The sequence below is a fragment of the Dermacentor silvarum genome, chromosome 10 (genome assembly GCF_013339745.2).
Source record: "Dermacentor silvarum isolate Dsil-2018 chromosome 10, BIME_Dsil_1.4, whole genome shotgun sequence".
In the NCBI taxonomy this organism is placed as follows: Eukaryota; Metazoa; Arthropoda; class Arachnida; order Ixodida; family Ixodidae; genus Dermacentor; species Dermacentor silvarum.
The window spans coordinates 56967739-56980589 of NC_051163.1; the positions used below are offsets into that span (position 1 = coordinate 56967739).

At 45.4% G+C, this 12851-nt stretch overlaps 1 protein-coding gene across 1 annotated transcript; it reads left to right on the plus strand.

Moving 5' to 3' along the window:
* Positions 1 to 33: 33 nt before the first annotated feature.
* Positions 34 to 12135, plus strand: LOC119431401 (dimethyladenosine transferase 1, mitochondrial-like). Its single transcript, XM_049657001.1, is given in 7 exon segments — positions 34 to 354; positions 418 to 764; positions 1389 to 1471; positions 2443 to 2602; positions 2604 to 2718; positions 5891 to 6044; positions 9803 to 12135. Coding segments are annotated over 6 exon segments (999 nt in total). The 5' UTR covers positions 34 to 354; positions 418 to 461; the 3' UTR covers positions 9987 to 12135.
* The last annotated feature ends 716 nt before the right edge of the window (positions 12136 to 12851 follow it).

Sequence of the window (12851 nt, forward strand, 5' to 3'; positions counted from 1 at the left end):
AGGCCAAGGTTTGAAATACGAGTAAAAGCGAAACCAGCACTGTGGGCAGCTGCGGGTAGGTATCCTCGCACGCGTAGCGTTCTGTCGTGATGTAACATGGTCGTTTTTTTTATTTTCAATATAAAAATACAAAAGATGTATTGTTCTCGGTGTTCTTTTATTTTCTTCGTGTACAGGATCTGTTAGACTTGGCTTCAGTTAAGCCTTAAAAAACCGCTGCCATAGCCGCTACCGCTTGCGGACGCCAGTTTCGATGTTGTGGAAAGTCACATGGAAAAGTTATATTTTCGCTCCGGTGAACCCGCAAGAGACCCGTAAAACTGTTTGTTTCATTATATGACTGGAACCCCCTCGGTATTGCATGACCTCTTTGGCAGTGCAGCAACCGATTTGTCTACATTGCAAAGTTTTTTGCAGCGTGCTCTCGCGGTGCTCGAACTTGGGGCCGCATCAGGGAGGCAATGCCGGCCGCGCAGAGCGTACGCATGGTAGGAGCTGCGGCAGCATGTCGACTGCCGCCGATGCCGTCGGCGCGCGACCTTCTACGCATGTACGGCATCCGCGCCATGCGAAAGTTGTCCCAAAACTTCCTGCTTGACCCCAAGTTGGCCAAGAGACTTGTGCGCGCTTGCGGCAGCGTGCGCGGTAAGCACGTCATCGAGGTAGGACCCGGACCTGGGTGTCTCACCAGACCCCTGCTGGAGCTCGGGGCACGGCGGGTCGTGGCCATCGAGAAGGACAGGCGATTCGCCCCTACGCTGGATGTGAGTAATGTCCTGTTCTAGCTGCAGCAAGCCATGGTGGCGTTGAGCGAATTAAGTGCGTGAAATGCCTTTACCGAAGGCAGAGCTATCTCTCCGCATGTTTCACGATATCTCTTGAGCGCCGGGAAGTGTTGCTTCTGCTCTTCAGTTAATTTGTCGTCGGTGCTGTTGAGATAGCAGTGCTGTTTGTGCTTCCGTTGCAGTTTGTCACTCGCGTCGTGTCAGGTGTTTAAACTTTGTAGTTAGAGCGCATTGCATTAATGAGCTCCTCTGCCCCGATTTCCCAGAAGAGCTAAGAGGAAAGCGCGTCGATCAGCCCACTGAGTTGTCTGTAATTGCCAACCTGCCGACAAATGATCTACGATCGTCACGTAACGAGAAAAAAAAAAAAAAAAAAGGAAAAAGAAAGGATATTGACAACTGAGCATAGAAAAAAAAAAATGGTTAACTCGCCGTTCGCCCTTTCTATGCAAGTCCACTTTAAGTGCTGTTTCCTTCCATTACCTGCGTATGCACAGTCAGATCAAAGGAGCTAGCACTCCCTATGTAGAATATATCAGAAAGTGTGATCAGAACCCCTATTGCTTTTGTATTGTTCTATGAGTGGTTGCTTTTTGTTTGCAGGTCCTGTCTGAAGCCAGCGAGGGCCGACTGCACGTGGTGATGGGTGACATCTTTCACCAACATTTGCAGGAGCTCATACCAGAGTGAGTGAGCATGATGCACGTACTACTCTGTACGCAGAGCTGGCACTATGAGGAAAGGAAATCGCCGAGGAGCTGGAGGCGATGTGTTTTGTTGAGCTGTGTCCCCATGAGAGAGGACACCAGGGGCTACGGCTCTTCTTTGCACTTACCAGTTTCTAAGTTGAAGCTCCAAACACAACTCACTCGAACCTTTTAGGTCTAATTGTTTACTAAAGGTAAAGAAACATCCCAAAACACGAAGATTGTGACGTTGAAAAGGTAGCCATTGTTGATGCGGCTGCCTAATTCTGTGGTGCCATTTTTAAAACCCACAAGTTCCACGCTTCTGCTGCATCTCCGCCAATCGCGTCTACAGGAAAAAAAAAAAAGAAGCAATAACATCAACATGATAAAATTACTGTCACTCGTCTATGGCTTTCGGTAGACGAAAGGAAATCCCTGGACGAGTGAGACTTGTCACTGGAGAAAATGTCTGGACTAGTGAGACTCGTCCTTGGCAAGAAAGGGCCAACTACAATGAAATTCCACTTTGGTTATATTGGTCATGAATGAGTGTAGCACATACTATTGAAGCAATCTTGGCAAAGTTGCAGGGCTGGTAGTTGTCTGATTTTCTTATTAGCCACCTTTAAATAGCACCTAAACAGACGACGCATGCACCTGATGGTTAGTGGATATGACGTAATTGCCAGCATGTCACATCCGTGATTTTTCAGCTTGCCATGGGCAGCGCCTATGCCGAGGAGTCGTGCATCACTTCCAGCGAGCGGTAATGGTGGTGTTTTCTTTCAGTTTCAATCTCAAAAACGTTTACTTCTGTGAGCATCTTGTAATGCATCCACCCTTGTGTTGAACGTAAAATTTCATATGTAGGCTGCTTTATAACTAAGCTATCTGAAACTAGGCTTCTTACACGGCCCGAAATTTTGTTCTAGTCGGCCTTTAACCTCCCTGCCTTTTGTTCCTCTCAGGGAGCTTGGTGTGCCGTGGGACTCGGATAACCTACCTGAGGTCTGCCTGGTGGGCAACCTGCCGTTCAGCGTCGCCAGCCCACTGCTGGTGAGCTGGCTGCGGCAGATATCACGACGCGAGGGCCCCTTTCAGCGCGGGCGTGTGCCTCTCACCCTGACCTTTTCAACTGGAGGTGGCCCAGCGCATTGGTGCCCCCATCCTGGACCCACAGCGCTGCCGTCTCTCCGTCCTCTGCCAGAACTACTGCACCACCCAGCACAGGCTTACGCTCAATGGTAGGGTGACATGTTCGCAGCCTACCACCCGGCACATGTTTACACTCAACAGAAGGGTGAGATGCTCCCCTTTGGGAACCTGGTGTTGGCAGTGTTGTCCGTCAGAAAAAAAATCACCCCGAACCACAACCATGCAGGCCCCCCGTGTGGCGCATAGGCGTCACTGAACTAATTGAATTTCTCAAAGTAAAACGCATCAGAAAATTTGTAATGTACGACTTACACACAACCTTTAGACATGATGGAGTCGAATTGTAAGTTGAATATATATGAGAAAACATAATTCTGTTACGGCGGAAACTCTCACACAAACCCCTTTTTGCTTGCGATGAGCCGCTGCTTGTAGCCTCCGTCTTACGGGGTATGTGCCATTGCTCTGCCCTACACTGCCACTGGGATCGGCCCACCGCTGTTTTCTGTTGGCGTTGCACCACGAAGAAATTGCGGGTTCCTAGCCATAGACAGCTGCCCTGTGAAAAGAAATAGAGCTGGACAGGCCATGTAATGCGTAGGGCAGATAACCGGTGGACCATTAGAGTTGCAGAGTGGACGCCAAGGGAAGGGAAGCTACAGTCGAGGACGGAAGAAAGTTAGGTGGGGGGACGACATGAGGTAATTTGCAAGCTCAAGTTGGAATCAGGCTAGTGCAAGACTATCGCATTCCACTCGGCGAAGCTTAAGCATCCTCAAAGTTTTCTGCTACAATCTAGTGTTCTAGTATACCCACTTTATGGCCCGGTTTGTAACCTAGTTTACCTACTTTGTGCCCAGTTCGTATTTTTTTACAGTGGAAGTATTGGACTGGATCCCAACTAGCCGTTGGCTAGGGATCCAGATGTTTGTATACACTTTTATTGGAAACATTGAAATTGAAAACATTGAAAATATTGAAAATTTCTGGGGGAAAAAACTTTTTTGTTGTTTTTTTTTTCAACCAGGATAAAATTCTTAAAAAAAAAAAAGAAAACAAAAAACATCTTCCCTGTAGAAGTCTCTTTTTAATGGGCTTTTGCTGGGAATTTGGTCAAGAGAAGAAGTTTGGGAGTCTGTGAAGCACCTGGATCTGTCCACGTGGTTGCAAGCACTTTGCTTCAACCAACCCTGCGCACTGCAGATTCCCCCTTTATCTGCGGCACGTAAAAGAAACTGGTCCGAGTTTTGGAAATGTGTGCACCAAGCTACGCAACAGGCTCGCAGGGGATCGCATGCAAAAACCTGTGTACGTGCACTCAAACCTCAATGTCCGCTTCGTCTAGTCCGCTTCAGAAGGCTTCGTCTGCTGCGTAGCGAAGCGTTGACGTGTCACGCGGAATGGAATCGGACACAGGTTGATACAGATGTCGGTCTTGACGCTTTTATGTGAAACCGATGCCTTGACGTGACAACCAATAAATGTGTTGGCTTTTTTATAGATCTGTGCGCAGTCGTCTTTTCTTCAATTTGTTGAATTTTTCTCGAAAAAACATGGAAGAAACCAGTTTCTTTCACGCCCCTCAAAATTTCATGAAACTTTACATCTCTAGTCTCAACCATCTATAATTGAAAAGATGTGTTCGAGAAGAAATGACTGAAGTTCATTTCATTTTTTTTTTATTTCTATGAGTGCCCATAAGCGGCACAGGGCTTCCAGTGGTGCACATAGCAGTACTTTAGCAAGCTTACGTCATTTCATAAGCTGCTGGTTAGGTTGGTGCAATACAGTCCGCTTCACCAGCGGGCTTTGTCGGCATGCTTGTGTTTGTTGCTGGCTCCCATGGCCAGCTCTTAAGCTGCCGAGTAAGCACTCGAAGATCATCTAGTAAGGCTCGTCAAAGAGTTCAGCCGTTCGGCACTCTGGGCTTTTTTTTTTGGTCGGTGCTGGGTTGTTTTCTTATTTACTGTAAAGTCTGGACCATCCCGCATGGTCCTTGTTGTGGCATTGACTGGCACTTCCTATGTGCACCACAGCTCAAGTGGTGGCTGTGCCGTGCAAATGTGGTGCCGGCCACTTGGTATGTTCATTGTAAAGCGACAAATAAGCTGTTCGGGACGCCTAAATTTTATTGTAGTGGTCTTCACTGTAGACGCATTCAAGATACCCATGAAAGACAGGAATTCGGCCAGGACGTACACAGTTCTTTGTTATACAGGTAATTTGATTGTAGAGGAATTAGACTGTACATAAGAAATGGGGAGGGGAGCAAATACAAGCATCCTCGAGACTCAACCAATAAATAAAAAAATCAGCTAAAGACCACTTGTGTCTGGAAAAGAAATGAGTATCAGCACGCTGCGTTAAGAGACAGCTAATGGGACTGTGGCTAGATGAGTCATATGAACAATAAAAAAAATACTGGCATTGCACTTCAATCATAAACATCACTTAAAAGAGCAGAGAATTGTACAAGTTGGTGAAGATTAATGGTTGGGGCAGTGCAATGGACGAAGATGAAGAAAGCAAGCCGGCAAACGCAGCGCTGAACTAGCAACAGAATGTTTATTGTGAAAAGAAAACTATATAACAGTACACTGGAGTGCATCATGTGAGTCCCAGTCCGAAGTCAGTGGCAAGAAAGGCAAGGCTGACAGGATCTACACAAACCAGGCAGACAGCAAGGTCGTTTGTCAGCATTGTGTGTTTGTCGTCACACTTTTGTCATCTTTGCCCCTTGCGCTGCTCCCAACCATAGATAAGCATCTGGAAGGAAAAGAGACCAACTCTTTCTTTTGTTCGTCTTGCCCCATTTAGCACTGTTTTCACTTTGCCACAAATATGGTGCGACGTGCCCAGCTTTTATTCCTTCGCAAGGATTAACAAAAATAAAAAAAAAGGCTTAGTACAGGGAAAATTGGGTGGCAGACATCACGTGACATTCCTTCCCCCCTCTCCTCTCATGTCTGCAGGCTTTTATGAATTTCAAAGTTTGCGGGAGGGTGGCGCGTATGCACGTGCCAGGACTGTGTTACAACTTACCCTAACTACTGCCCAGCTGAAGTAAATGAATATGTGCAGTCTAACCTCGGATATAATGAGCATGGATATAACGAAATAAATCTAAAATTCAACTTGCTTATACTGTCTTGTAGCGATAGCGGATGCCTACAATAAGTATAGGATTGTATAACGGAGATATTTTTGTTTCAGATGCAACTTCGTTGTAATGAAGTTCAACTGTTTGTTCCTCCCTGGCAGGAAGTAGCTTCGTGCCTCCTGCAGAAGTGGACGTCGGGCTGGTGCGGCTGGTGCCATTGAAGGAGCCGGTCATTAGGCATCCCTTTGACATGATTGAGAAAGTCATCAACAGCCTCTTTAATGGCCGCCAGAAAGTGCTCACAAATGGTGTAAAGTGAGTAAGAGCATGTGCATTCCACTTCTTCAGATAGTGTGTTTTCTAAGCCAGCAGGGTGCCTGCTTTGTTGCGACTGGAAGCCAGTGAAAAGGAGCATAAAGTGGATGGGTGTCCCAGCCCCAGATACAGTGTCAAATGCAGAAGGGTTGTAAACTGAGCTTGTTGGTACATCCCATTTCCATGATGAATACTTGGGGTAAGCATGAGGAAATGAGCATAGCTTATGTTCTGTAGGTCTGCTTGTGTGTTCCAGATTTTCATGCTGTCAAACTCTAATACAGTCGAATGCCGCTACAACGAAATTTCTGCCACAACGAAGATTTTCCGATTCCCCGCCCATAGAAAGTAATACAAAAAAAGTCCCTTCATAACGAAGGTGTTTTATTCGGTATTTCCGTTTCAACAAACTTTTGGAGAATGAAACTGGGACTGAATGGAAATTGGAACTGCCAAGTAGTCAAATTAGAAGGCCCTTCCAAAGCAGTGACGATCGTACGTCCGCTTGAACGAGGTTTTCGCGAATGAAATCAAATTCAAAGTACCGATTTAAGCCACTGCTATTCATAGCCACGCGTGGTCATCACGCGCCTGCGCGAGACTGCAGGGGATCACTGCAGTCGTTGCCATTTTCTGTGGTCTGTGCTACGCCAACGAAGAAGCATAAGAAGCACAATCCGCTAGGCACACCGACCCCGGCGACTGCTTTGAAAGTAATGGATCCTTTTCACCTCATAAAAAAAGTTTACTACCCACGACAATGACATTGCGATAGCTCTTTTAATGGACTGTGAGACTCGTGTAACGCCTTTGCTTACGGTGAAGCGTAAGAAATCCAAGCTGACCGACTTCTGGAAATAAAACTTCCAGTAAGCGCAGTGGTATGTGGCCTGCCCAGTCTCCCCTCCCACCCACCGCACCCTCCTCGTCCCCGGTCAGTTGCTTCCACCGAAAAAAAATGTCTGGCTGCACCACTGCATGTAGTTGTAGACATAAAGTTTTATTCAAGTGGCCAATTTCGGTGGTTTATACAGAGTGATATTTGTTTTTTTGCTTCGTAGAGCAGAACTTGTTCAACAGTGATTGAGTCAGAGTGGGTGTACATTTTTAATTTACAATGTACATTTTTAATTAACGCAGGGAAGGAAGTTCGCTTGCGGAGGCTAGACGGGGCAAGGGGAGAGAGTGTCTCTCGTGGCAGTGGCACTCGCCTCTTGAAAGCATGGTTTCGCGGCACTGAAATATTTATATCTCGGCTAATTATGAACAAATGTGAAAAATAATTACGGTAGAACGCACCCTCGAGGGCATGTAACAACTTCCAGCGCATAACCAAAACTTGCTATGTGGCCTGGTGTGGGGCCCTTTAAGATTAGAGGTGGGTGAATATCAACTTTTTGAATACGAATCGAGTATGAATAGTAAGTGTCTATTAGCGAATAGTCAAATGCAGACACGTATATTTACAGCAGAAATATCTAAGTATAATTAGGTCCCGCGCTTGTACTGACTAGTGAAAAAATAAAGACAGCCAACTATCATAGACAATTGCGATCGGTTTTAAACAGAAAAATCACTAATTGCAATTAAAAGACCTGTCTGCATAGCCTCTCAACATCTTGAGAGCCTTGCTTTAGACAAGCTTCCCAAGAATGAATGCCTACTGTATGACTGGCTTTCCAAGAACGCCTAATAAACGGTTGTTGAAAAAAAAGATCTGGGCCCGTATTCACAAAAACGTCTTACGCTAGAACGGTTCGTTAGAGAAAATTTCAGCCAATCCTCATGCTGGACATATCATTAGCTAAGCCAATGACAATGGCCAATGGCAAGAAACAGCACTTATGAATGAAAAGCTTCGTGAATTCGGCCGCAGAAGTTGCGAAAAAAATTAAAAGAAAAAGCAGCTCGAGCACTTATGTGTTGTAGACACACGTAAAAGGGCACATTGCGATGAAAACGTCGCTGATTGTAGCCTAAGAGATAAAACTCCTGCATGACTAGACTGCAAGTAACACTAAATTACAGACTACAAGCAAAAATCGCTGATTATCGTGTAGGCTTCCACCGCGACACCGAACGCTAAGCTTGCATTACCCGTTTATCTTCTGCATTGCTTCGAAAACATTTGTGACTGTTTCATTTCCAATAATTCGCAATACTTTGTTTAACAGACAGAGAACAATAACCCGATTTTGCTAGTTGGTTCTTGCAGAATATTTGGTTAGTCTGGATATTCGAAAATATTGAATAGTTCATTTGCAAATGTGAATATTAGTGTGTAATATTTGATTTGTATTCGAAACTTTGAATATTCGCCCACCCCTAATTAAGATACTTTTAATTTTGACACATTCTGTGTAGCGCATATTGTTTTACTCGCATAACGAACGCACCCCCCACTTTTCCAATCAAGAAGTGCATTTTTTTTCTTTTCCTTGCAATGATCGCACCCTGAACTTGCTGCCGCGAATTAGGAGACACACGGTACGATTCGGCGTCTAATATGGCATCCGGCTGGTATGATTGTATCGGATGTCGAATCGTACCATGGTGTCTCCTACTTTATTGCGATTGCAATTACATAGACACTCCAGGTGCATTTTTGCCGTCGGCACCAACGATCGCGGCTCAATCTCCCGCATTCAAGGGAGGAAAGCAGTTAGCTAATGTTCTATATTCCGTCGCGCGCATGGCGCCGGGGGGAGGGAGTGCGGCGGCGCAGCAACTGCGCATTGCGCGTGTGCGCGTGCCCTACCTTGAAAGCGATCTGCGTCGGGCATAGAGAAAGAAATTGTTGGGGGCTTAGTCTAGGTGCGACAGTGGCTTATACCTTTGTGCGTGCTCCGTTCTCGCTGCTCAGTGTGCATTGAAGTGATACACAGCACGAAGGTCACTTCGCTCGCTGTTGCTGCCGTGCTTCCTCACGCCAGCGTTTTGACAGCGAGTGTCCGCGGTCATAGAGTGTGATGTGTTCATGTTTGCCTGTGCGCGCTGACACCATGCTTGTTAATTTACATAGTTAGCGGATGTTTGCAAGTTTATACGGCCGATAAAACAACTATCCTTACTTCGTATAGCTGTCTACGCATTTGCTATCGCAATCGATGGTTGGCCTTTCGGGTGAAACTGCACCTTTTTTAAAGGTGGCTGGGGAATAAAATTGCTCACAATTTTACCCTGCATAATGAACCCATCCCCCAACTTAGCGCATGTTTTTCAAAAAAAAAAATGCAATCATTATGCGAGTAAATATGGTATATGGTAAAAACATTAATTGCCAAAGAGAAAATGAATGCCGTACTTTCGTTTTTACAACTCCATGCCGAAACCCCAGTGCCAGTACTTCGCTGCGACGTCACGGATTTAAACATACATTTTTTTTTGTATTTGGGCCGTTGTGGTTGTGGTAAGGTTCTCAAAACTTTCTATAAGTTCAGTCTTTTGTTTCTTTAGGAAACTATGTAGTCTGGCCTTACCAACAAACAATTGACTAGGCCCGAGGAGACGGCATCAAAGTTTATGACGTCACATCTGTGTTTCGTTTTTGCGTCTTTTCTGACTTATAAAGCCTCCTCTCAGAGTAAATGTAGCTTTCTTATTTTTTGGTATTCGAGAAGGGCAAGTAACTAATAAAGCTCAACCTATTTTTCTGTTCAATGCCCCGTTAAACATCACCTCATGTTGTAACGCAATTTTGGTTTACGATAATGCAACGCTTGTAAATGGCTAACGTGTGGTGCCAAATTTTGGTGCAGGAACCTGTTTCCCCGTGACCGGGAAGAATTGGTGCCGCGCCTTGTACAGTTGGCTGACGTTGACCCCACAACGAGGATCCTCCAGTTGACTGTGGAAGAGATTGGACGCCTCTGCGATATCTATGAACAGTTTTGCACAGAGGAGCCCGAACTGCGACGGTATCACTTCAGGCTAGGACGCTGAAAGTGCCTACCCGTAGTAACAAGTGGTTCTCGGTGAACGCAGAGAAAGAAATTGGTCGTTTACAGCATTTGTCGAAGTGTGTTGCAGTTCGTCTCGTTCACCATTGTGTTGACATGTAGTCAGTGGCATAGCCAGGATGCCGGGGGGGGGGGGGGCACACAGGGCACAACCCCCCCCCCCTGAAATTTGTGTGTTAGTATGTATGTGGCCTGCCCAGTCTCCGCTCCTACCCATCGCACCTTCCTTGTCCCCGGTCAGTTGCTTCCACCGAAAAAAATGTCTGGCTGCGCCACTGCATGTAGTTGTAGCCATAGTTTTATCCCAATGGCAAATTTCGGTGGTTGATACGGAGTGATATTTGTTTTTTGTTTTTTGCTTCGTAGAGGAGAACTTGTTCAACACTGATTGAGTCAGAGTGGGTGCACATTTTTAATTTGCTATTTTCGATTGCCTCACTCCGCAGAGGATTGCTCCCTCCTATTCAGCCGTTTAGGCACAGATTCAGCCAGAAGTTCTAGAATGTGTTGCACCTTTTGCTGGCTGCATGTGGAAACTGTTGGTGTGGACAGGGCATGGAGCATAATGTTTTTCAGTGGCAAATATGGATTCATGAAATGTGAGCGCAGTTCAAGTGATTGCTTTATGAATCACGTTTTCATAAACGATGTGTGGAATTTGCTGCAAGATTACTGGAAGAAGCCTGATGCAGCTGTTGTTGAAGCACTGCGACGAATCATGGGCAAGTCATAGATATTTGTACAATTTGGCATGAATTTGTAGAGAAGGCACATAGCGGCTTCTTTTATCGTTCTTTGCAGTTAAATTGTGTTAAATGATAGTCTCAAGTTTCTTTATGGCAGTTGAGAATTTTACGTTCAGTGCTTGGTAATCTCCAGTGAATAAATAGCGACACTTAGGAGTGTCTGTGTTGCTAAATCTAGATACATGTATTTGGCAGCAATCACCGTGGATATAATTATTTATATTCTAAGCAATTATTTTTATTTGCAATGCCCTCAAGACCATCAAATAGTATAAATAAGAGCCTGAAGGAGACTAATTATTGTCATACAGCAAATTTGTGATGATAAATGAGCTGTTAGGAGGTTAACGTAAGAAATTAACAAAATTGTTTGAAACCAGAACGACAAAGGTTAGGTAAATTCATGTGCTACCTGTAGTTTCCATGCTCGATGTGCGTTCCTGTCAGTTCACAGACGCTAGTGCCAAATTTCCCTCTGGTAGTCCTAGCATGAAGCTTTGCGACTTAAGTGATGTGCTCGCCCACACTACACTGCGTGTAGGTTCTCTCAATTTTCTTATGCTCCTGAACTGATTGTACACTACGGTGTGTAACGGACGACAGCTTCCAGAGTTTGTTACACTGTAGAGACAGTAGCACCAACAGGATAGGAAATGCTAAATGTGACCGCGCGCCTCTGACACATCACACAAGTGTTCCTGAAGTGGACGGGGTAAAAATTGTTGACGCTGTTCGTGCCTTGAGATGGTGCTTTTTTCGTCCCGTGAAATTACAGAACTGACCTCTGTTGAGCATCAGTTGCCACCAGTGAACCCTTTCGGCCACTGAGCACATTAGGAGACTTGCCCACGCTGCTCCTTGAATATCTTTTTGTGTGTGACTAGATTGATGAATGCAGTCCCTTGAATCCACATGTTAAAGTAGTGCCGAGTTGTAGGAACGCTACCACATGCGTCTCGCTTTTAGAAGGATGACACTTAGCAAGTAGTACAAGGTCTTGAAATGCCGTACCTGGGATCGGCTGCATTAACTTAATGACATTAGCTTAACGCCATGACATGGCAAAACTTGCGAACGTCCGACAAGACTAGGTCCGATGAAGTTGCTAATAAAAAAATAAGCAAGAGTGCTGTGCGAGTTTTGTCTGACTGTGCACGCACGTGGAAGCCACAGCAATGACACGAACGGAGTGTGCCAATGTATACAGACATCCGCCTGCTCCATACTGAAACCGAAACTGTTTCATAGAAGCTCTATTGTAAATTACTTACGGCGGTCCGACGGTTGCTCGTATTAAAGTTGGGATATTCATCTAAAGGGGGCTCTGCAACACTTTTCTAACTAATCATAGAATGACATCACCATTAAATTACTTTGTCTCTCGAATATCCTGCTACAAATGTTTTTTGGATCGTTCGAGCACAAGCGAAGTTACGACGCAGTTATCGGACCGATCGGCGGCTTCTCTCCTTTCATTTCCACTACCGTGCTGGAAGCTACACAGGGGAGACTGCAAGGTGACACTGTCCCGCTTGCCCCGCCCAAAGGTAGAACGTGAGAAGGCTCGTGGTGGCTGAGGTGTCTATGCTACACTTTTCATCTCGGAGGCCGCGCACAGCAGATACAGCAATGCGCGCAACTGCCGCATCGGACTGGTAGCGCAAAGATGAAATGTCTTTTTCTGCCTTGTTGAGATCGTATTCATATATATATATCAACTCAAATGAGCAATAATTGTATTACTGATGCTGAATTCCGATGGCAGATCTTGAGCGCTCCCAGATCAGAAGTTCCTGCTCTTTTTGGAGCAACTCCGTTCCAACAGGAGTTTGCATCCTCCAGAATAACTTCTTCTTGGGTGAGTTGGTGTTTATTTAACATACTTAGTAGCGCAAGAAACACGAAATAAAAGATAACAGTGAGAGGCGAGAGGATTTGCATCCTCGTCCACGATGATACTACTAACAAAGTATAGAATTTATCGGCAGCGAAATGGTGGTGCCATCTGTCACTGCTTAGAGCATGACAGCACATTTCTTCGCAACACTGGGAGATGGCCCCACCATTTTGTTGCTGTAAAATTCAAAATTTTCATTAACATA